General features: G+C 34.5%; 2 protein-coding genes, 1 non-coding gene and 1 pseudogene across 3 annotated transcripts; 2 read left to right on the forward strand and 2 right to left on the reverse strand.

The window, feature by feature from the left end:
* The first annotated feature begins 1,333 nt into the window (after nt 1-1,333).
* LOC115711013 (uncharacterized) lies at nt 1,334-3,112 on the forward strand. The gene has a single exon (XM_030639357.2). The coding sequence runs from the start codon at nt 1,334-1,336 to the stop codon at nt 3,110-3,112; it is 1,779 nt and encodes a 592-aa protein (XP_030495217.2).
* Nucleotides 1,817-1,923, reverse strand: LOC115711811 (small nucleolar RNA R71). Its single transcript, XR_004010681.2, has one exon. It is a non-coding gene; the product is annotated as a small nucleolar RNA R71 (small nucleolar RNA).
* Nucleotides 3,113-15,250: 12,138 nt separating the features above from the next.
* Nucleotides 15,251-16,633, reverse strand: LOC115724754 (protein THYLAKOID FORMATION1, chloroplastic-like; annotated as a pseudogene).
* Nucleotides 16,634-17,802: 1,169 nt separating this feature from the next.
* LOC115714532 (protein DCL homolog, chloroplastic) lies at nt 17,803-20,171 on the forward strand. Its single transcript, XM_030643267.2, has 3 exons — nt 17,803-18,338; nt 19,335-19,449; nt 19,721-20,171. The coding sequence occupies exons 1-3, from the start codon at nt 17,929-17,931 to the stop codon at nt 19,898-19,900; spliced, it is 705 nt and encodes a 234-aa protein (XP_030499127.1). The 5' UTR covers nt 17,803-17,928; the 3' UTR covers nt 19,901-20,171.
* Nucleotides 20,172-23,308: the final 3,137 nt, after the last annotated feature.

Here is a 23,308-nt window from a genome sequence, read left to right on the forward strand (position 1 = left end):
AATAATATTGATGTTTAGTTTTATATTTAATCTTTTATTGCATTATTGCTTGATGTATAATGTCATTTCTAGGTTCTACATAAGATTAAATTATTTCTTTTATTTTTAAGAACTTGTATACTCAAAATATAATGAACTTTAATGTTACATCATTGTGTCAACTTAGTGAATCAAAGGTACAAAATAGCTAAACAAGCATATGGATGATTCTTGAAGCCTTTCTCTCTTTTATTATTGATTACACATTTATTTGCTTTCCTTTAATATTTATTACCAAAACAAAAACCACAAAATCATTTGTTACTACTATCACTTATTATTAACCTTTTGTTTTTATTTTTCTACTAACGCTTTTGTCCATAATCACCTCCCTGTGGAATCGACCGCCCGATCTATACTACAACCACCGCTAGTGGAAGTCACATTTGGGCGTTAAACAAATTTTGGCGCCGTTGCCGGGGAGGTATTTTTTCGAAAGCTAGCGAAATCTACAATCAAGAGGTTAGTAACTTTTTTTGTTACATTTTATTTTCTTGTTAATATTGTCTTATGTTGTGTAAATATTTGTAAAAAAAAAAAAAAAAAAAAAATTACCAAGAATTCAAAGTATGCTCTAAGGTTGCGGTTTTATCCGATCTTCCTTATCAGAAATGATTTCTTGAAAAAAAAAAAAAAAAGTCTATTCCCTTTATTTATTATTTTTTTTTTACTTTAATTTTTGTTTAGTGTGATTGTTTATACTATCTTTTAGTTATTGTTTTCTTTTTTCATTAGTGTTTTATTTGTCTTTTTCTTAGTACTCATAGCATTTAAGTCCTCTAAAAAATCATAAAATACAAAAAAAAAAAAAAGTAAATTATAAAAACTCCTTCATAAAACGCTTAGTATTTGGTACAACAGTGTAATATTGTATATGACACAAACCAAGATTGTTCTGTCTAGAAAGATTGGTTTTTAAATAAGGTTTGTGTTAGTGTACCCTCCACCTTACCTGGGAACCTCGGTTCTGTCTAGGCAAGGTTGGGACGAAGCGGTACCTTGGCAACCTTTCCAATTGGCCTGGGAACATTTTTGTGTTAATCATTGTAATATTATATTTTTGTGCAATTTACTATAACAAAAACAACCTTGTTTTATCAAAAATAAGCAACTCATTTTTGCTTAGAAAGGTCTTTGGTCGAAAAGGTTAGTGAACCCTTCACACTTACCTGGTAACCCCGGGGAGTTCTAGTAAGTTGTGAAGGACCATTCTAAAAACCTCCAAAGTAACCTGGGAACAAGTTGAACAAAAAAAATTGAATATATTTAAAAAAAAAAAAGCAAACAAGAGTGGATGAGTAACTCTTCTTCTGACGAAACCACTTCTAGTGAAACTTCGTCCAATCCATCCACTACTCCTTCTCCCATTCACACGATAATCGGTAATCCTTTTGCAATGAATAATAATAATGAAATACAACAGAGAACACTTAATGATTACCTTCACCCCACCCAAACTTCCATACCATCATGCTTCATATTTCCACCTAATATGCCAAGTCTTGGTGTCAAACCCGGCATTATTCAACTTTTGCCAACTTTTCATGGAATAGAAAATGAAAATCCATACGTGCATATTAGGGAGTTTGAGGAAGTTGTTGACACTTTTTATGACCGAGCAACCATCAATGATGCTGCACGCTTAAAGTTTTTCCCCTTCTCCTTGAAGGATAAAGCTAAAAGTTGGTTGTATTCTTTGAGATCTAGGTCTATTGGAACATGGGAAGAAATGACCAAAACATTTTTTGTTAAATATTTTCCTGTCCATAAGACCAACAGTTTGAAAAGACAAATCTCAACATTTTCCCAAAAAGACAATGAAACGTTCTATCAAGTCTGGGAGAGATTTAAAGATCTCTTAAGTCAGTGTCCACACCACGGGTACGAGAGTTGGCGCATCGTCAGCTACTTCTATGAAGGCCTCACAAGTCGTGAGCGCCAGTTCGTAGAAATGATGTGCAACGGTGAGTTCCTTCAAAAGGAACCCGAAGAAGCTCTTGAGTTTCTCATTGAGCTTGCTGAAAAATCTCACACATGGACTGGTCCAAGTGCTGCTGAAAGCACCAACAGAAATCGACCAGCTGGGATTTACCAACTTCGGGAAGAGGATAGCTTAAAGGCCCAAGTCGAAGCTTTAAAAAAGCAAATTGAAATCCTTACGACTAAAGATGGCCAAAAAGGGCGCATGGTTGCCCAAGCACAAACTAGACCACTCGAACCTTGTTTCGTTTGTGGAGAAAATGACCATTTAGCTAAGGACTGCTTAGTTTACAAAGAAATGAAGGGGGTTCATGAGGAGCAATGCAATGCCTTAGGGCAATATAACAAGCCATTCTCCCATGCGTACAACCCTGGTTGGAGAAACCACCCGAATTTCAGTTGGAGAGATAATTCCAACCAAGGTCAAACGTCTGGAGGACAATGGAGAAATGAGAATCAAGCTCAACCTCCAAAGGCATATCATGCACCTCAATACCATGTTCAACAACAAGGAAACTCCCTTGAAAATACCATTCATGCATTCATTGAGGAACAAACCAAAATCAATCGCCAATTAAAGGAAGATGTCCAAGAAATAAAAAGTCAATTTTCAAAATTGAACACATCCTTAGCTATTTCTGAGAAAGGCAGACTTCCTTCCCAACCTCAATTCAATGCACAAGGGCAACATATGGCTGAAACCTCCACCTCTAATGATCCCATCGTTAAAGGGGTTAACGCCATCACAACAAGAAGTGGTAAAGCTTTGGAAGATCCATCCATCAAAACCACTACTTCAAATTCAAAAGTTGCCCCTGACAGTGCACCGATAAATGCTCAAGCAAAAGTACCATTTCCCCAGGCTCTTAGACCTGTTGGGAAAATTCCTGAAAATCGAGCTGAACTCCTTGAGCACTTGACACAAGTGAAGATTAATCTTCCTTTGCTTCATATCATAAAACAAGTGCCAGCTTATGCCAAAATCATCAAGGACTTGTGCACTGCTAAGAGAAAGCACCATGTCAAGAAGACTGCTTTCTTGGATCGAACAAGTGAGTGCGGTGATCGAACAAAAGACACCGCCAAAATATAAAGATCCTGGTTGTCCCACCATTTCATGCCAAATTGGGACTCATGAAGTCAGCCAAGCTTTGCTTGACCTTGGCGCGAGTGTGAATCTCATGCCTTACTCTGTGTACTCGCAACTTGGTCTTGGAGAAATGAAGCCAACCTCTGTTGTGCTGCAGCTTGCTGACCGCTCTATCAAAAAGCCTCGGGGTATCGTTGAGGATGTTCTTGTTCAAATTGAGAAATTCTATTATCCCGTGGACTTCCTTGTTCTAGATACTCAATCTGTGGTCAACATGGAATCCAAAATTCCCATCATCCTTGGAAGACCATTCCTTGCCACTGCAAATGCTTTGATCAATTGTCGTAATGGTCTAATGAAAATATCATTTGGAAATATGACACTTGAGGTCAACATTTTTCACATTGGGAAACAACTTCAAGAGGATGAAGAATGTCATCAAACATTCATGATTGACAATCTTGTTTCTGAAGAGATTCAATTGCAAAGAAATTTCGTTAATCTTGATGAACTCCTCTCTCGCCTTGAAAATGAAAATCCCAATTTTGTTGAGTCCGCTCTTGCTACCGTTGATCAATTGGACACACAAAACAGAGGGAAATTTTTTTGGAAGCCACACTTTGAAGCATTACCTCGTGAGAGGGAAACGCTAAAAGCTTCTGCCGAAGAACCTCCCAATGTTCAACTGAACCAACTTCCAAAGGGTTTGAAACATGTTTTTCTGGGAGATGGCCAAACCTTTCCAGTTATCATCTCGTCCGACCTTCAACTTTCTCAAGAATTGCAGTTACTCGAGCTACTGCGAAAATACAAACTTGCGATAGGTTGGACGTTTGCTGATATCAAAGGTATTAGCCCTCGAATTTGCACCCACCGAATTAATCTAGAAGAAGAAGCTATCCCACGAAGGGACCCTCAAAGAAGACTGAACCCACCAATGAAAGAAGTGGTGAAAAATGAAGTGTTAAAACTTCTTGATGCTGCTATCATTTACCCGGTGGCCGACAGCCAATGGGTCAGTCCAGTTCAGGTAGTACCTAAGAAATCAGGTGTTACTGTTGTCCAAAATGACAAAGGGGCCCTTGTTCCCACCAAAACTGTGACGGGTTGGCGCATGTGCATTGATTATCGAAAATTGAATGCCGCCTCCCGTAAAGATCATTTTCCGCTCCCATTCATTGATCAAATTCTTGAGCGCGTAGCTGGTCATCCTTTCTATTGCTTTCTCGATGGTTATTCAGGTTACTATCAGATTGAGATTGCATTAGAGGACCAAGAGAAAACCACTTTCACTTGCCCTTTTGGAACATATGCTTTCCGGCGTATGCCATTTGGACTGTGTAATGCACCAGCTACTTTCCAAAGATGCATGATGAGCATTTTCAGTGACATGATTGAAAACACCATGGAAGTTTATATGGATGACTTAACCGTCTTTGGAAAATCTTTTGACGCATGCCTTCTCAATCTTGAGGCTGTTTTAAAACGTTGCATCGAGAAAGGTCTTGTGCTTAATTGGGAAAAGTGTCATTTTATGGTATCTTCTGGAATTGTCTTAGGCCACATTGTTTCGAAAAGGGATTGAGGTTGATCAATCTAAAATTGACCTCATCTCTAAACTTCCTACCCCTAAGACTCCAAAGACATTCGGTCATTTCTTGGCCATGCTGGTTTTTATAGGAGGTTCATAAAGAATTTTTCAATGATTTCTCGCCCATTATGCAACCTCCTAGCCAAAGATGCTAGTTTTGAGTGGACACCAAAGTGTGAGGAGTCCTTCCGAACACTTGTGAATTCACTCACTTCTGCTCCCATTATTCAGTCACCCGATTGGAGTCTTCCTTTTGAAATCATGTGTGATGCCAGTAATTTTGCTATTGGAGCTGTTCTTGGACAACGAAGGGAGGGGAAACCTTTTGTTGTCTACTATGCAAGTAGAACTCTTAATAGTTCTCAAATGAACTATTCCACAACTGAAAAAGAGTTGCTTGCCGTTGTCTTTGCTCTTGACAAATTCCGAGCTTACCTGATTGGATCACCTATTACGATCTTCACCGATCACTCCGCCCTTAAGTACCTCCTTTCCAAAAAGGATGCTAAGGCACGCTTAATAAGGTGGATCCTTCTCTTGCAAGAATTTGACATAACAATCAAAGACAAGAAAGGTGTTGAAAATGTAGTCGCGGATCACTTGTCCCGACTTGAATTCAAAGGATCCCGCTGATGGCCCACCTATTCATGATGATTTCCCCGATGAACAATTATTCGTTGTTACTAAGTTACCGTGGTATGCGCACATTGTTAACTACTTAGTAACTGGTGAGCTCCCTTCTGAGTGGAGTTCACAAGACAAACGCAAATTCTTGGTCGAGGTGCGAAATTTCTTTTGGGATGATCCATACTTATTCAAGTATTGTCCCGACCAGATTATGCGAAAATGCATTCCCGATGATGAGGTGTCTAGTGTGCTAAATTTTTGCCACAATGATGCTTGTGGTGGTCACTTTTCTGTGAAGAAAACCGCTGCAAAAATCTTACAATGCGGTCTTTACTGGCCCACTTTGTTCAAAGACACCAATGATTTTTGTCGCTCTTGTGTAAGGTGCCAAAAGTTAGGCTCCTTGTCCCGTCGGCACATGATGCCCTTGAACCCAATTCTTGTCATCGAAGTATTTGATTGTTGGGGGATAGACTTTATGGGACCATTTCCACCTTCTTTTGGTTACCTTTACATCCTTCTTGCTGTGGATTATGTTTCAAAATGGGTCGAGGCGGTACCTTGTCGAAATAATGATAACGCGACTGTTGTGAAATTCTTAAAAGAAAATGTGTTATCGAGGTTTGGTACCCCTCGCACTATCATTAGTGATCAAGGCACTCATTTTTGCAACCGATCTTTTGAGGCTCTTATGCGAAAGTACGGTGTACTTCACAAAGTTGCCAATGCCTATCATCCACAAACCAATGGTCAAGCTGAGCTAGCTAATAGGGAGATCAAAAACATTCTTGAAAAGACGGTAAATCCCGACCGCAAAGATTGGTCAACACGTCTTCAAGATGCACTTTGGGCATATCGCACTGCTTACAAGTCCCCTCTTGGGATGTCTCCTTATCGGCTTGTCTATGGGAAAGCATGTCATTTACCTGTCGAACTTGAGCACAAAGCTTATTGGGCTATTAAGGCCCTGAACTTCGATCTACGTGCGGCAGGTATGAACCGAAAACTTCAATTGTCTGAAATTGAGGAGTTGAGAAATGATGCTTACGATAATTCTAGGATCTACAAAGCAAAGCTGAAAGTTGCTCACGATAAACAGATCCTAAGAAAACATTTTGAGCCGAATCAAAAAGTACATTTGTACGATTCTCGTTTGCATCTCCACCCCGGTAAGTTGAGATCGAGGTGGACTGGTCCATATGTGGTGAAACAAGTATTCCCCAACGGTTCTGTTGAAGTCAAGGACCCAACCGATGGGAGAATTTTTCGAGTCAATGGCCAGAGACTGAAACATTACATTGAGAGTGTGAGCCTTGTTGAAGAGGTCCTTCTTGAGGACCCAAATTATACACTCTGAATGTTTATTTTCCCTATCTCTATATTAAAGTATTTTATTTTATTTTTGTTTTGTGTTTTTGTATTTTTGTATTTTCTATGTTTGTTTTGGGTTACTGTTATCAGGTTATCTCCACTCTCACCCCGTGCATATTATCGTCGATCAGGTGTACTCTTTTCCCTATCTTTTTCATTTCATATTTTTTGTGACATTGAGGACACTGTCTAATTTTGAGTTGGGGGTGGTGAGCTCTGGTGAGCGTTCATTTAGAGAATTGTAATTGTCTTGTTGAATTTTTTTAAGTCAAATTTTTTTCAAAATTATCCAAGCATGATAGTAAAATTACAGTTTGAGTCAATATTTGCTATATTTTGTTACCAAGTTGTGATTTTCAGAGTTCTTTTGTGCATTTTCCAAACATGTGGTAAAATGGTTGTAAACACATATAGTTAAGAAAAATTTTGAGTGTAAAGTTTTTCATTTTTGGTGAGTTGTGAGAGTTGAGAAAACAACTTTTTGAACTTTCATTGATCATTTGAGTTGGTAAAGTCAAACTTTTGGAATTTCAAACATGACATTTACTAGAGGGATTAATTTTATGTCAAAAGAGCCTTTGTGTTTATTTCTTTGTAACTTTATTGTATTTCCTTATATCTTTATTTTTATATGTTGTCTCTTGTCAAAAAAAAAAAAAAGAAAAGAAAAAAGAAAAGAAAAAAAAAAGTAAAAAAAAAAAAGATCATCAAATCAAAAAAAAAAATATATCAAAAAAATATATATAATGAAAAAAAAAAAAAGAACAAGAGCAACATCATTTTATTTTGATTTTCAAGTAGTCTCCATCTTTTTTTTTTTTTGAGAAAAAAAATAAAAGTAGCAAAAGTAATATCATTTTATTTCTATTTTCCTCAATTCTTTCCATATCTAAAAAAAAAAATCATGTTAGTTTTTTTTAATTAAAAAAAAAAAGAGAAGCATCACATGTCTCTCTAAAGAAAAAAAAATTGTTATTATATTTCTTTATTTATTAGTTAGTTAGTTGGCTCTTTATTTTGTGAGTTTTTCATGTAATCCCAAAGGTTGTTTGTCATTTGAATTCTATTGGTTTGATATGTCTATCTTGTGATCAATATTTGTTCAAATTGCTTGTCCTAAAAAATTTATCCTCTCTCATTTGTGCGTTAATTGTTACATTTCCAACTCCAAAAGAGTGTCACCCTTCCAATATAAATACTTTCAATACCCGTGAAAAAAATTGGAGTTGAGACCTTTACACTTTTGAGATTTTTCGATACTATTTGTGTTAAGACTTGAAATAAAATAAATACAGTTTGGTACACACACACACAACTCTGTTGTTACAACTGAAATAACATGATAGCAATCTTTAACTCTCTACTAATATTTTGAAAATGCTTGGATTTTTTTGCGTGGTTTGACTTGTTTATTCAACTCGATTATTCTTTTTCTCCGCTTGAATTGCTAGGGACTAGCAATAAGCTAGTTGGGGTTGTGATTAGTGGTTAAAAATACACTTTTATTTATTTTAAATGATAAAATAAATTGAGTTTTAATTGGTATTTTCATGAAATTATTGTAATATATTTTATAAATGAAAATATTTGATTTTGATTCATTTTATGTCTTTCTTGTAGGAACTAAAGTGTATTTTTGTTGAAAGAAAGAGGAAGGAGCAAAGTTGAAAAGAAATGAAGAAAAAAATGACATTTTTGTTGAAGTCCAAAGCAACCCAACCCAAAAAGGTTAAGCCTAGCCCATGAAGCTCATCATCAATTTTGTCTCTTCCAAAGCATGTGATACAATGATGATAAGTCTAGGTCATCATCAACCCTATTTTCCTCTTCCACACTCAACCTTCATCCAAAGAGTAGAAGTCAAAATCACAATGATAACAAAAATAATATTAATTTTATTTTTGATTTGAAATGTCAAATTTAATCTTAATATTTATTTTAAAATCCCAAATTTTTATTTATTTATTTTTAGTCCTTTTATGGCTCTATAAATAGGAGCTCATTTTAGTAATTTTTGGTGTGTAATTTTTAGTGTAGAAAAACTATAGCAAAATTCTCTCATCTTTTCTTCTCATCTTTTCTCTTTAGAAATTTTATGAGAATGATTAGCATATTGGCCTAATCTTCCTTGGAAGGTTAGGGATGATTCCATATGCAAAGTGAGGTTATTTTGTATCTTTGATTCACTTTTTGTTGTAATATTTATTTGAGTAATGCAAGTTCATATTCCACTTTTATTTTTATGTTCTTCTTCCATCTATACTATCTATGCTATTATATACCAAATATATATATAGACTTAGTCATGCTCTTTCTATATATTTTTATTTAGTGATTATAGTAATGGTAGTATTGCTCATTTCTATCTTTTATGTTCATTTTTATTTACTTTTTGTTAAATGATATATAGGTTTAGTCATGCTCTCCCTATGTGTCTAAAAATTAATAAAAGTAATATTAATGTTCATTTCCTTCACTATCACCTCCATCTCCATCTCTTTGTCATTATTTTTACTAGAGATATATAGGATTAGCCATGCTCTTTCTATGTGTTACTATTTAGTAAAAATAATATTGATGTTTAGTTTTATATTTAATCTTTTATTGCATTATTGCTTGATGTATAATGTCATTTCTAGGTTCTACATAAGATTAAATTATTTCTTTTATTTTTAAGAACTTGTATACTCAAAATATAATGAACTTTAATGTTACATCATTGTGTCAACTTAGTGAATCAAAGGTACAAAATAGCTAAACAAGCATATGGATGATTCTTGAAGCCTTTCTCTCTTTTATTATTGATTACACATTTATTTGCTTTCCTTTAATATTTATTACCAAAACAAAAACCACAAAATCATTTGTTACTACTATCACTTATTATTAACCTTTTGTTTTTATTTTTCTACTAACGCTTTTGTCCATAATCACCTCCCTGTGGAATCGACCGCCCGATCTATACTACAACCACCGCTAGTGGAAGTCACATTTGGGCGTTAAACAAAGGGCCTGACCGATTAGTTAATATGTTGGCCAAGAGAAACGATGACATAAATGTTGGACAAAGCTACACAAGTCTTGATTTCTTCCTCAAACAACTTTCACATATATCTTTAACTGTATCCTACAAATGTGGATCTGACTGATCTACTCGAGATTCTAGGAGTTCCAAGAGATCGTAACTACGTCCTAGATGTTGGAATTTTATTTTACCAGGATCTTAGATCTACTCACAAGTATGTTGTTTAACATCATAAATATGAACTTTCTAAAACGATAATAAACACATATAAAGTTAAGAAAACCTTACATTGGTTGCAGCGGAATAATATGTCTCCTTCCACTCAGATCTCTAACCCTTGTATCCTTTCTGTCGTAGAGTATTATCAAGATCTGAGCCCGAATGTCCTTCTCTTTGAATTTGATCCTTCACAGTCTTCCAATCTATGATTGAGGTACCACTTGCTGTGTGTGGGCACTACTCTATCACTAGGAGGTTTCGAAATTATGAAGAAGAAAAGAGAGAGAGAGAGAGAGAGAGAGAGAGAGAGAGAGAGAGAGAGAGAGAGAGAGAGAGAGAGAGAGGGTCGGCTATAGAGAGAAAGTGGAAGCCTCAGTTTTTCTGAAAGGCAATCTCTTGAAATACTGTTGACAAAAACTTATTTTAGCCTGAGCCATCACTTTCTATTTATAGGCAACTACTAGGTTTAGGTTAGTAATTATTTGGCATTAAAATAATGAAAATATTAATTGGAAAAACCCAATCAAGTGGCCGGCCATAGGTGTTAGTGGGCCTCACTTGGATTTTGCAGTTTTCACAATTTTTATATCTATTTTCTCAAAAACGCCAATTTTCCAATTCTAACAATTTAAATGCCAAAACTAATTATTTAATAACTAAAATAGATTATTAAATAATATTGTCATTTAATATAATTATTAATTGGACATATAGAGTTTCTTAATTAATAAATAAACCGAGAATCTCTTTTCTTTACAATTTCACCCCTGCTTAGTGAAAATTCACAAATTAGACATAGTCTAACTTTAGAATTATAATTGATTAATCATAAATCAATTATTGAGTCTTACAAGCAGTTTGGTCTCAACTAGAATGGGGACCATGGATCTATATTGCTGAGCTTCCAATAAGCGAACCGAATTTACTAAGTGAATTCCTAACTTATTAATTCCTTGTTGAATCCACTCTTAGAACTTGGAATTACACTCTCAGACTTATATAGAGCATTCTATATGTTCCACGATATAGATATTGTTGGGTTTTATGCCCTAAATAAAACTCTTTACAATCTGATTAGTTATCAATATAAGGAGTTTGAAGTGATTGATGTTTGCATGAATTTTACATGCTAATGGTTTAATATGTTTATTACTTTTACACACAAAATCAGTTAAATCCAGATCATATGTTTATTCACAATTACAGTATCGTCAACACAGTAGAATGTGATTGTGATCATATGAATCAAAAGACTTGGTCCCTATTTCATCAATGTTATTGGGTTTACACTAATGTGATAATCAGCGATGATGTGTACTTACACTTGGAGTAAGTGTTATGTTCTTTCCAAGACATTAGTAAAGTATACTAGTTTCGAATGTATGGAGTATACATTGGACTGGACCGATATTGCAACTAAGTTAAGATATTACAAACTTACCGTTAAATATATCTTTCCAAGTCAATATCAGTAGTTGATCTTAAGATTAAAAGAATCTAAATCCTGATATGCTTGGGCTCAACTCAGGAGTGCTATTCATGTTCTTTGATTTATTAGTTAAGCCTACTTTTAGGTTAGGGTGATACGTATATTTTGGGAACATGATAGTATGATTGAGTGGGAGTGCTGAACATAAATATGGAATCTATAGCTTCTACTGGTGTATAGAAGTCAAGTGATGATTCCCTTTGAGCTTAGCAAATAGAAGTAAATGGATGAGCTCTTGTTTAATTGACTAATCATTAGATCACTAAACACCATTTACAGGTAGCTAAGTGTTTTAAGGGGCAAAATACATTGAGGGGTGAGAACGGTAAAGAAATCCCATCTCGATGTAGATCATCTATAGAGAGGATCTTTAAATCACAATAAGATTATAACAATGGTTAAATGAGATAGCATATTGATATCGTGAAACATATAATATGCTCTATATAAGTCTGAGAGTGCAATTCTAAGTTCTAAGAGTGGATTCAACGAAGAATTAATAAGTAGGAATTTACTTGGTAAATTTGGTTCACTTATTGGAAGCTCAGCATATAGATCCATGGTCCCCATTCTAGTTGAGAACATTCTGCTTGTAAGACTCATTAATTGATTCGTGATTGATCAATTATAATTCTAAAGTTAGACTATGTCTAATTTTATGAATTTTCACTAAGCAGGGGTGAAATTGTAAAGAAAAGAGATTCTAGGTTTATTTATTTATTAATGGACTTTATATGTCTAATTAATAATTAAATTAAATGACAATATTATTTAATAATCTATTTAAGTTATTAAATAATTAGTTTTGGCATTTAAAAGGTTAGAATTGGAAAATTGGCGTTTTTGAGAAAATAGAAATAAAATTTGATAAAACTGCAAAATCAAGTGGGGCCCACTACTACACCTTGGCCGGCCACTAATTGAGATTTTTCAAATTAATATTTTCATTATTTTAATGCCAAATAATTCCTAACCTAAACCTAGTAGTTGCCTATAAATAGAAAGTGATGGCTCAGTCAAATCATAAGTTTTTCAACATAAGTTTTCACATGCTTTCATTAGCTTTCTGACAGAAATTTCTCTCTTCAGAAAAACTAAGCCTTCCCTACTTTCTATACCTGGCCGAAATCATCCTTCTCTTTTCCCTTCATCTATTTCGAACCCTAGTGAGAGAGTAAGTGCCCACACACAGCAAGTAGTAACTCAATCATAGATTGGAAGACTGTGAAGGATCAAACTTGAAGAAGAAGGACATTCGGGCTCAGATCTTGATTATACTCTGCTACAGAAAGGATATAAGGGTTAGAGATCTGAGCGGAAGGAGACATTAATTCTGCTGCATCAATGTAAGATTTTCTTAACTTTATATGTGTTTAATTTATCATTTTAGAAAGTTCATATTTAGGGTGTTTAAACAACATACTTGTGAGTAGATCTAAGATCTTGGTAAAATAAATTTCCAACAGATATGCTATCTCATTTAACCATCGTTATAATCTTAATGTGATCAAAGATCCTCTATATAGATGATTTACATCGAGATGGGATAAATTTACCGTTTTCACCCCTCAATGTATTTGGCCCCTTAAAACACTTAGCTACCTGTAAATGATGTTTTAGTGATCTAAGAAATAGTCACTGAAACAAGAGCTCATCCATTTACTTCTATTTAGCTAAGCTCGAAGGGAATCATCACTTGACTTCTATACACCAGTCGAAGCTATAGATTCCATATGTATGTTCAGCGCTCCCACTCAATCATACTATCATGTTCCCAAAATATACGTATCACCCTGACCCAAAAGTAGGCTTAGCTAATAAATCAAAGAACATGAATAACACTCCTGAGTTGAGCCTAATCATATCAGGATTTAGATTCTTTTAATCTAAGATCAACTAGTGATATTGACTTGGAAAGATACAACAGTAAGTTTATAATATCTTAACTAAGTTCAATATCGGTCCAGTCCAATGTATACTCCATACATTCGAAACTAGTATACTTTACCAATGTCTTGGAAAGAACATAACACTTACTCCAAGTGTAAGTACATATCATCGCTGATTATCACATCGGTGTAAATCCAAAACACTGATGAAACAGGGACTTAGTCTTTTGAATCATATAATCACAATCACATTCCACTGTGTTAACAATACTGTAATTGTGAATAAGTATATGTTCTGGACTTAACTGACTTTGTGCATATATATTAATATATATTAAACCATAAGCATGAAAAATTCATGCAAACATAAATCACTTCAAATTTTTTAGATTGATAACTAATCAGATTGTAATGGGTTTTATTTAGGGCACAAAACCCAACACTAGAATATAGGGATATTTACTTTTGGATCACTTCTTTTACAGAGTCGATTGTAATAACCTTCCCCTATAAATAGTGAATGAGTTCACAGAAGGAAGGGACCTGAAATTATAATCTCGCACTAAGAGCACTTTGTTGAATATTCTCTATAAACATCCTGAGAGTTGTAGCTAGAATTCACTGTCTTCTTTAGTTATATGCACGACATTATCTTACAATTAATATAACTAAAAGGAAAGTAGGTCATTACACATATATAAGGGGGCCGAACCTCTATAATCCTATGTGTTCTTTTTATTTATTTATTTATTATTCTTAACTCTCTATTCGTGATTACTCAGCGTATATTAGACTCCAAGTCAGTTGATAACTTTTCCAGTCAACGATAATAATTTTATTTTTCTATAAATTAACACAACAAGATTTTTGAAACTCAATTTAAACTGTATTATAAATGGACAAAAACAAAATAAATTACATAAATTAAACAAGCAATCAGCAATAAACATACATTATTTTATATTTTTTTTCTTACATTATTATTTCATTAAAACAAGATTAACAATTCATAGCAGGCAATAAACGAAATAAATTTTGCTGTAAATAAATAACAATAAATCAACATTTTCATTGTTTATATCACAAAAAGAACTTTACACTACAAGATATATGAAACTCAATTTAAACTGTATTATAGATAAATAATAACAAATAAATTACATAAATTAAACAAGCAATTAACTAACATTACTATTTACTTATTTTTTTCATTATTATTTCATCAAAACAAAATCAACAATCAATAGCAGGCAATGAACGAAATCAATTTTGTTCCAAAAATTAACAACAAATCACCATTTTATTGTTAATATCTCCAAAACAAATTAATTGCAATTCCATTATTAATCTAGCAAGTAGATAATTTAATTCATCAACAATAGATAATTTGCTTACAAATTATCAAAAATTAATTTCAATATATCTTATAGGAATACAATACATTGAATCTAATTTTAGATTTAATAGGGAGTTCCAATGAATAATATTTTAACCTATTCTTATACGATCTGTGATACAATTACCGATTGTATCGAATTGCACTCTTCGAGTCAGTGCCAAACTCCAATAGGAATAATCTTAATTTTCTCTCTTTTCATTCATTGATTCCCATTGTATAATAGTATTACATATTTATACTAACTAGGCAATACTAACAATTGCTAATTAGTCCCTATAACTTTTCATGTAACACTCCCCAACCCTTCAAAATCACCTTGTCCTCAAGGTGGTAAAAATAAAAAGAAGACTAAAAAACAAGCACAACAAAAACATACAAAATATAAAACATTTCAAGCCCACATTTATTTTTTTTTAAAAAAAATTAGCTTCAAGCCCAGGCCCAAACTTCATAGGGCAAAGAGAGTCTCCATGTCATTCATAATGTGCATTCATAATGTGCCGCCTTCTACTTCTCCATCTTCTTCTTCTCAAAGTCATCGAAAAATAGCAAGTGATTCCCCATCCACCAATGAATTACTGGAGTGCATACTGATAATCTCCCAAACATTTTGTAATGGCTTCATGGGCTGTCGAACCAGTCCTTTCTTCTCTTTACTTCTTCTCCCTGGCAACATATTCCTTTAGCAGTTCCTTTGCCTGAACCAGTTTGGAAAGCAGATTGCGATATACATCAAGGTCCCGGTCCACACTTCTTTTGTTAATGTTCAAAGCTGTACAAAGCTTTTCCAATATTGTTGGTTCAGTTGCATTTGACAACTCAAGAAGACGAAAAAGACCTACAGCAAAGAACCTGCTGTAGCTGAAATTTCCATTGGCTGCTCTTTCTGAAATGTCCTTCAATATCTCCTCCACTTCTCCTTCTTTGGATGAAAACTCAACTAATGAGCTTGAATTCTGAGCCCGAGCCCACTCTTCCAACTTCTGTGAATCAGCTCTATACTTCTCTGGGTCCTCATTTAACGCTTTTATGTATGCTTGGAAGATAGCTTCTCGGTCTTCATCGCTGGGGTATCCATCCATAAGTTGATCATATACAGTCACAAAACCAAGAGCAAAGATAGGATCATAACTGTATGACTTCTTGTATTTTATCAAGTGTTGCTGAACTAGCAGCTCCTGCAACACACTGTTATAGACACTTGGGATTGGTCGTTTGTAAGACTTGAGAAAATTTAACTTCGTGTCAGCTACAGTGGGTGAGTTTCTCCAATGTAATTCTGCAATCCGGCGCGACCATGCCTCTCAACGCCCGCCAGTAACCGCCCTGCTCAGTTCATCGTCGATCAATTTTGCTCCTCGTCCTCGATCAAAGATCCACCTCTGTTCTGTCAGTAGCATGTGGAACCATTCCCATGGTGTGCCTGCATCAACACTGAAAAACAATCTCTCGTAGCACCACTTTACGATCCGCAAACACTCCACTAACATCACCTTCTTCTATGTACATGCAAGATGATCGGATTGCCCGATCAAGAGCTGGCGAGATTCTTGAATCCCCAATCTCCATTCGAGCAGAGAGCTTTTCCTCTACCTCCGGCGAACTGCGATTCAACTTTGGTTGTGCTTTGCTGCCATCTCGGATGAGATCCACATCGACAGCAATGTCTAAAGCTTCCTCAGGATCATCCAAATCCATCTCGCTTCTCACTGATTCAACAGGGGCATCACTGTGGTTATCAACCTCTGAAGAATCGGGTTGAGATGAGGAATCCAATAGTGCCTCTGTCGATGGGCAGTAGCGTTCAAATATGGCATCTAATTCCTTTAATTGAGCCTTGAAACGTCGCTCCATACGCAGTTCCATAGAACTCATCATGGATCTAACGAATTCAACAAGCTCTTCATCAATCATAGTGTTGATCTCTCACTGAAATCTCTCTATGAGATTCTCTCAATGAAAGCACCAATGATACATTTACCGATTGTATCGAATTGCACTCTTCGAGTCAGTGCCAAACTCCAATAGGAATAATCCTAATTTTCTCTCTTTTCATTCATTGATTCCCATTGTATAATAGTATTACATATTTATACTAACTAGGCAATACTAACAATTGCTAATTAGTCCCTATAACTTTTCATGTAACAATCTGTAAAATTAAAATAGTAATTTCATAAAATGTAGTATAGATCCTAGCCTATTCATTTTGAGTTTTGTGTTTCTGATATTTCATAGCTGTTTTTATGTAAATTGCTTCCAATAGAATTTGTTGTTGTTCGACTGTCGTTTTTTTTGATGAATTCTTTTATTTTATTCAATGTCCCTAGTCGAATTGGAAAGTCTTGTTAGGATTATGCATTGTGTTGTTGGTTTTTAGTGTCTAAAAGCTTGATCCAACAACAATGGCGTTACTGATATTTTTTTTCTGGGCAGAGAATAACGAAAGGGAAGGGATGATGAGTGTATACGGTAAGATGTGAGTATGTATTTTTTGTAATTAAAATAAGGAATACACATACCATATATAAGTTTAAAATTCATTGTAGCTGTATTTTTGTTAATTTTTAACCTTTTTTGTCAGTATATGAAAATTTTCCTAAAAAAAAGGATTATTTCACAAATACACTAAAATAAAAAAAAAAAATTACAAAAATATGGTTTCACGGAATTTTTAATATTTTTACGATTTTTTTAATTTTATTTACAGAAAATACGGTCTTTTTATGTTATATTCTTGTTAATTTGTTGTTGATTTTTTATTATTTGTATGTTATTTTTTGTTGTTATTTAAATGTTACTTTTATGTAGTTTTCTTGTTGTTTTCGTGCTATTTTTATGAAAAATCGTAAATGTATAAAAAAAAAATCGTGAAAATGTAATTTTTTTTTTTAAAAAAAATAGTACCTTATCTAATTATTTAAAAAAAATAAAAAATGTGTTGTCAACTCAAGAATGCCCAATAGCTAAGGTTAGCTGAAGTAACTAAGTTGGAGGCCCATTGGACCCCTGAGTTTTAAAGCCCAGAAGTATTCGACTGGATCAATCAAGATAGTAGGGCCGGCCTAGTAAGAAGTTGGGAACCACAGAATAAGAGCAGAGGAGGTGGAGATTGTAGAGCCAGCCACTGCCAGCCGAGCCGGGTTTCCTTTGCAACTTATCTGGTACACAAAACTAAACCTTATTAATTCATCCATCCATGGCTGGTGATGATGAATAATATGCAATCTCCCATGGCTTCCATACCCAAACCACCCCCAATAGCTGACCTTTACAGACATTCTTTCTCTTCTCTCCACTGTCTCGTCACTTTATCATTTCCTTTTCGCTCAACTACGTATCTTCCTCACCATCGTTTATGCGCCATTCAGACTGGCGCAGACGGTGGTCGTAGCAGAATCGAAAGGCAACAAGTGTTCGGCCCAGATTTACTGAGGAAGCCGGCCGTGTCTCCGATAAAGGACTTGTCGGAGGAGGAGGAGGAGGAAGAGGAAAATGAGCGGAAGAGGGTTTATGAGGACGACGAAGATGAGGAAAAGTGGGTGGATTGGGAGGACAAGATTTTGGAGGACACTGTTCCTCTGGTTGGATTTGTTAGGATGCTTATTCATTCTGGAAGGTACTGACAGTTTTTTCCAATTTAAAATTGAATCATTTCATTGCTAATGTAAATTGAGTTGTTCTATTTGGCTTTGGTATTTGATTGAATCGATTGTAATTGCTCTCCGACATAATTTAAGCAATGGTTGTCCATGTAAAAAAAAAGAAGCTATTTTTCTATGCATTAAGATTTATATATGCAATTCATTGAAAAAAAAAATTAGATGTGCAATTGGGTCTATGGAACACATTTTGGGTATAGATACTTTGGCGGGAATGGCTGGGTATCCTCTTATTCGTCTGTTGTTTGTGAAGTAACTTGTTACTTTTACTTAGGAACTAAGGTTGGGGATTTTAGTTCTAAATATACCAACTCCCCGAATTGGTGCTTTCTTTTTTTGTTTTTATAAATCTTACTACACAAAGCATTTATCCAATTACCAAAACAGAATTAAAGTGTGTAATATAAGCACCATATATTACTCTCACACATGAGCAATGAGGCATGTGGAATAAATACACAGAGGTTTCTTTTTTTTTTAATAAAATTACACCAAAGAGAACATTTATTTCATTACCAAAACGCTATTATAGGATTAAAACTTGGTAGCTACTAACTGTAATATAAATACCAAAAATTACTTACACAAATTATCAAAACTTTATCATGGAGTTAAAGCTTGGTTGCTACTAAGTGTAATATAAACACCACAAAGTACTCGAATTGTTGCTTATTTATGCTAAGATTGTTTCTCTTGACTTTGGAAAAAGGTAGTAATTTTTCTATGTGATAATAACTGGTGGCCCTGTTGAATGGGGATATCTGTTAATTAGTTGCTTTCACACAGTGGGATAGGCAACTAAAGTTTGAACTAGAGCTGCAGTAACTTCTGCCTGATTATTTTGCTGTATTACTTACTGAAAATATCTAGTATTTTTTCATGTTTTGTTATACATTTATAAAATTATATTGTGTCTTATTGTGTCATGTGCAAATTTGTAATATTATCTGCAGATATCAAAGCGGAGATAGGTTAAGTCCTGAGCACGAGAAAATCGTTATTGAGAAGTTGCTTCCCTTCCATCCAGAGTGTGAGAAGAAGATTGGATGTGGAATCGATTATATTACGGTAATTCTCTGCATATGATATGCCTAGATTTTGTTTTCCCCTGGGAAAAATATTAGAGTTGTGTGAATTTAATTGTTTTGTATCTTTATCTGAAAACATTTTTGTAGGATGATGTATTCATGCATCTTCATTTTGTTCTCTGAATGAGATTTTGGTATCTGCTATCTAGAATGTGCAATCAAGATGTTCTAATTGGGGTGATTAATTATTGAGTAATTATATAATTTTATCATATTCTAATGTAATCTTGTGTGTCCCTTTGAATTGTTAGGTTGGTTATCATCCTGATTTTGAAAGATCACGATGTTTGTTCATAGTTCAAAAGGACGGAAGCTTGGTTGACTTTTCATATTGGAAATGTATCAAGGGCCTGATTAGGAAGAACTATCCTTTATACGCCGATAGCTTCATTCTCAGACATTTCCGACAACGGCATAAGCGTGGATTATGAAGTTCAAATAATCATCGTCCCTGTTAATTATGCATGCACTCTTGAATGAGAAAAGGTAAAAGGAAAAGAAAAAAAAATAGAAAAATTCTTCCTGCTATATCTCATTCTTTTAGCGCATGGAATTAGAAAGTAGACTCTACTTATATATATATATATTTATTCATTAGAAGTTTTGTTGACATGGTTATTCTCTTCAATAGATATTACAATTTCGTGCTATTCTTCCCATTATGAATATATGATTGTTTGCCAGAATGTTTGGCTCTCCAAATTTCAGTTATTTTTTACGGTGTGCTGTTTTATATTCACAGTATTTTGGTCACTATCAAGTATCAACAAGTACTTGCGTTGTGACCTAACATTTTGGCATAATGCACTTCTAAAAACTTTAGAGGTTTAAGGGTTGTCTGACATTGTTTCTGTTTTTTATTTTTATAATTGTGGTTTCAGTAATGAGAACAGATGAGATGACAGTATGGGTAGTTTTCAAAATTGGTTAAATGTTTTCAAAAATTGTTTTAGATTTTTTTTGTAAAGAAAAAAAAAAAACCTTCAATATTCCACACCTTGACAAGACCCAACCTCGACCCTGGTATGGACTCTGGACGTCGGCTCTATCTTAATCCTGGACCTAAGGGTGTTCATCCAAACCACGCTACACCACACTGCACTAAAATATGCAGTTTAGGACCTCTGTGGTGTGGTTGCCATTTGAAATTTTACCAAACTGCGCAGTGTGGTGCGGTTTTTGTTTTGAGATTTCATAAATGTTGTTTAAACCATACCGCACCGCTCTTAGAAAAATACTGATATTTTTCAATATAATTTATATTTATATTTAACTTATAATTTTATTTAATCTTATTAGTGTTAGTTTGTTTAAGCATTACATTTATTAATTATGTACACATAAGTTTGTATTTATTTAATGAAAAATGTGAGCATGTTTTACAAATTAATCAATATTCTATGTTAGTATGAAAGTATTTTTTTAAAATATATAATGTGTACTATAGTTTATACTATATTATTTATTGAGTTAATTTAGCATTTTGTATCATAGTTTTATGTCATCTTCATTGTTTTGTTTGAATATTTTTAGTTATGAATTTTTTGCATTATAAACCTTTGTTTTGCATTGTTTAATTCTTAAATTAGTTAGTGATTATTGCAAATTGCTAACACTACACTGCACCACATTTTTGTTGTGCAATTTTGAGGTCTATATAGTGCGATGCAGTTTAGAAAATTGTTCAAACCACATGTATGGTTCGGTAAAAAAAAAAATAGGCTAAAAATGCACCACTCACACTGCAAACACTCCTACTTAGACCCAACTTGGGCACGGATCTCACCAGGCACATACCCTAACTTGGAGGACCTCGAACCCCAGTGCCAGACCTCGGCCTCGATCCTGGATATCGACCTCGATCTCAGGTCTCGGTCCCAAATCTCAGCCTCAGTCTCTCTGATCCTTACCCCTACCCTAGACTCGAGGCCCAACCTCGAGCCCTGGATCCCGATCTTGGCCCTGACCCCCAAATCTGTACCTCGATGTAGGCCTAGTTAAAAAAAAAATTATGAGAAAAAGAGAGGTATGTGAAAGAAAATGTAAAAAATAAAAATAAAAATAAATAAAATTACCATACACATGTATAAATATAATGGGAAATTTGATTTTCTATACTTAAACATTTTCAAAATTTTTTTTTTGAACCAATACATTTTACACTATGAAAAATATGACTCTTTTTTCAAAACTCCAAAAATACCCCCTCTATCTACTTTGTCTCTCTCTCTCTCTTGGACCGAAAAAAAAAAAAAAACATATGGTCCGATGGTCGGACCACATGGTCCGATGGGGTCCGACCAATCGGACCCATCGGACCATGTGGTCCGACCATCGGACCATGTCCATCTCTCTCTTCGTTTTCCTTAAAAAAAAAAAAAAATATATATGGTCCGATAGTCGGACCACATGGTCTGATGGGTCCGATTGGTCGGACCCCATCGGACCATATGTTTTTTTTTTTTTTTTTTCCTGTTCGAGAGAGAGAGACGAAGAGAGTGAGAGGGGGCGGTACAGTGAGTGGGTGGTGGAGGTGAGCCGTGGTGGTGCATTTGAAGGTGGGGGCGGTGAAATGGTTTGAGCGTCGACGGCGTGGGTGGTCTGCCGTGGGTGTGTGGGTGCGGCACCGAGAGAAAGAGAGAAAGAAAGAAAGAGAGGCAAAAGAGAGAGAGAGGGCTGATGGTTTCAAATGGGGGGTATTGTGGGAATTAAGAAAATGTTATCCTATTTTACCAATATTCCCCATTTTAAGTTTAGGGAAAAAATTATTCCTTAATGTAAGCATAGAAATTCAAATTTCCCAATATAATTTCATATTTAAAATTCTGAAAATTGGCTGATCTTTTAAACGATGTTCCAGTGATGTTCTAACAATATTTTTGCGATACTTAACGATGATATCATGAGAATTTAATTTAGGCAAAAAGAAAAGCTTTAGCATGTGCCATAAAACTGAAAGCATAATAATTTGGTGATGGTGACATTGGTGAGTGATGAAATTTCATAAGTTTTGATTCTGACATAACTTTTTTAACTCAAATATCAATTTGAGGTGAGTTTATATATATAGCTGTTAATTTTCTATCTTGTGGTAATACAACCGTAGGGTGTACTTAGAGTAGGTGCGTCAATAATCCCTCTTTTTCTTCATTCTCTCTTTTCTAGTCAATCGTTTTTTTTTTCTGGAACCAGGTTGAGAAATTCTCAGTGTTCATTCTTTCATTCTTTGGATAGAAAGTGGATTTTCTTTCTTAAAGAAATGGAAATCTTAATATATGAAAAGTCTCTAAAATGGCTTTAAATTGTTTTCTATCCTCTCTAAAACAAACGACGACACCTTGGATCCCGACTGTGGCCTCAACCCCTATATTTGTACCCTGACGTCGGCTCAGTTAGATTTTTTTTTTTTGAGAAAAAGGTATGTGAAATAAAATGTAAAAAAAAAAAAAAATTGCAATACAGGTATAAATATAATTTCAGATTTAAAATTCTGAAAACTGGCTGATCTTTTAGCGAAATAATGCTACAATGATGTTCTAACAATGTTTTTGCGATACTTAACGATGATGTCCTCACCTATTCTTCGGATAAGAAGTGGATTTTTTTTTTCTTAAAGAAAGTGGAAATCTTTTGATATTCTAAAATCATATGAAAAGTCTAAAATCGTTTTAAATTGTTTTCTATCCTCTAAAACTACTGCCAACACCCTTTGAAAATTCATCAAATCATTGTGCCACTTCTGTTAACACCGTTATTGAAACTCATATTATTTTCAGATCAGAAGAAATACACACATGTTGATAATCATCATCATGGCCTAACTGAGAATAACAACAGTA

This window comes from Cannabis sativa, chromosome X, assembly GCF_029168945.1.
Source record: "Cannabis sativa cultivar Pink pepper isolate KNU-18-1 chromosome X, ASM2916894v1, whole genome shotgun sequence".
Taxonomy (NCBI): Eukaryota; Viridiplantae; Streptophyta; class Magnoliopsida; order Rosales; family Cannabaceae; genus Cannabis; species Cannabis sativa.

Excerpts from the sequence above, each read along its gene's own strand:
- LOC115711013 (XM_030639357.2), top strand. The coding sequence starts at position 1,334 with ATGAGTAACTCTTCTTCTGACGAAACCACTTCTAGTGAAACTTCGTCC.
- LOC115714532 (XM_030643267.2), top strand. The coding sequence starts at position 17,929 with ATGATGAATAATATGCAATCTCCCATGGCTTCCATACCCAAACCACCC. Across the intron at positions 18,339-19,334 it reads ATGCTTATTCATTCTGGAAG|ATATCAAAGCGGAGATAGGT; the intron begins GTACTGACAGTT and ends TATTATCTGCAG. Across the intron at positions 19,450-19,720 it reads GTGGAATCGATTATATTACG|GTTGGTTATCATCCTGATTT; the intron begins GTAATTCTCTGC and ends TTGAATTGTTAG.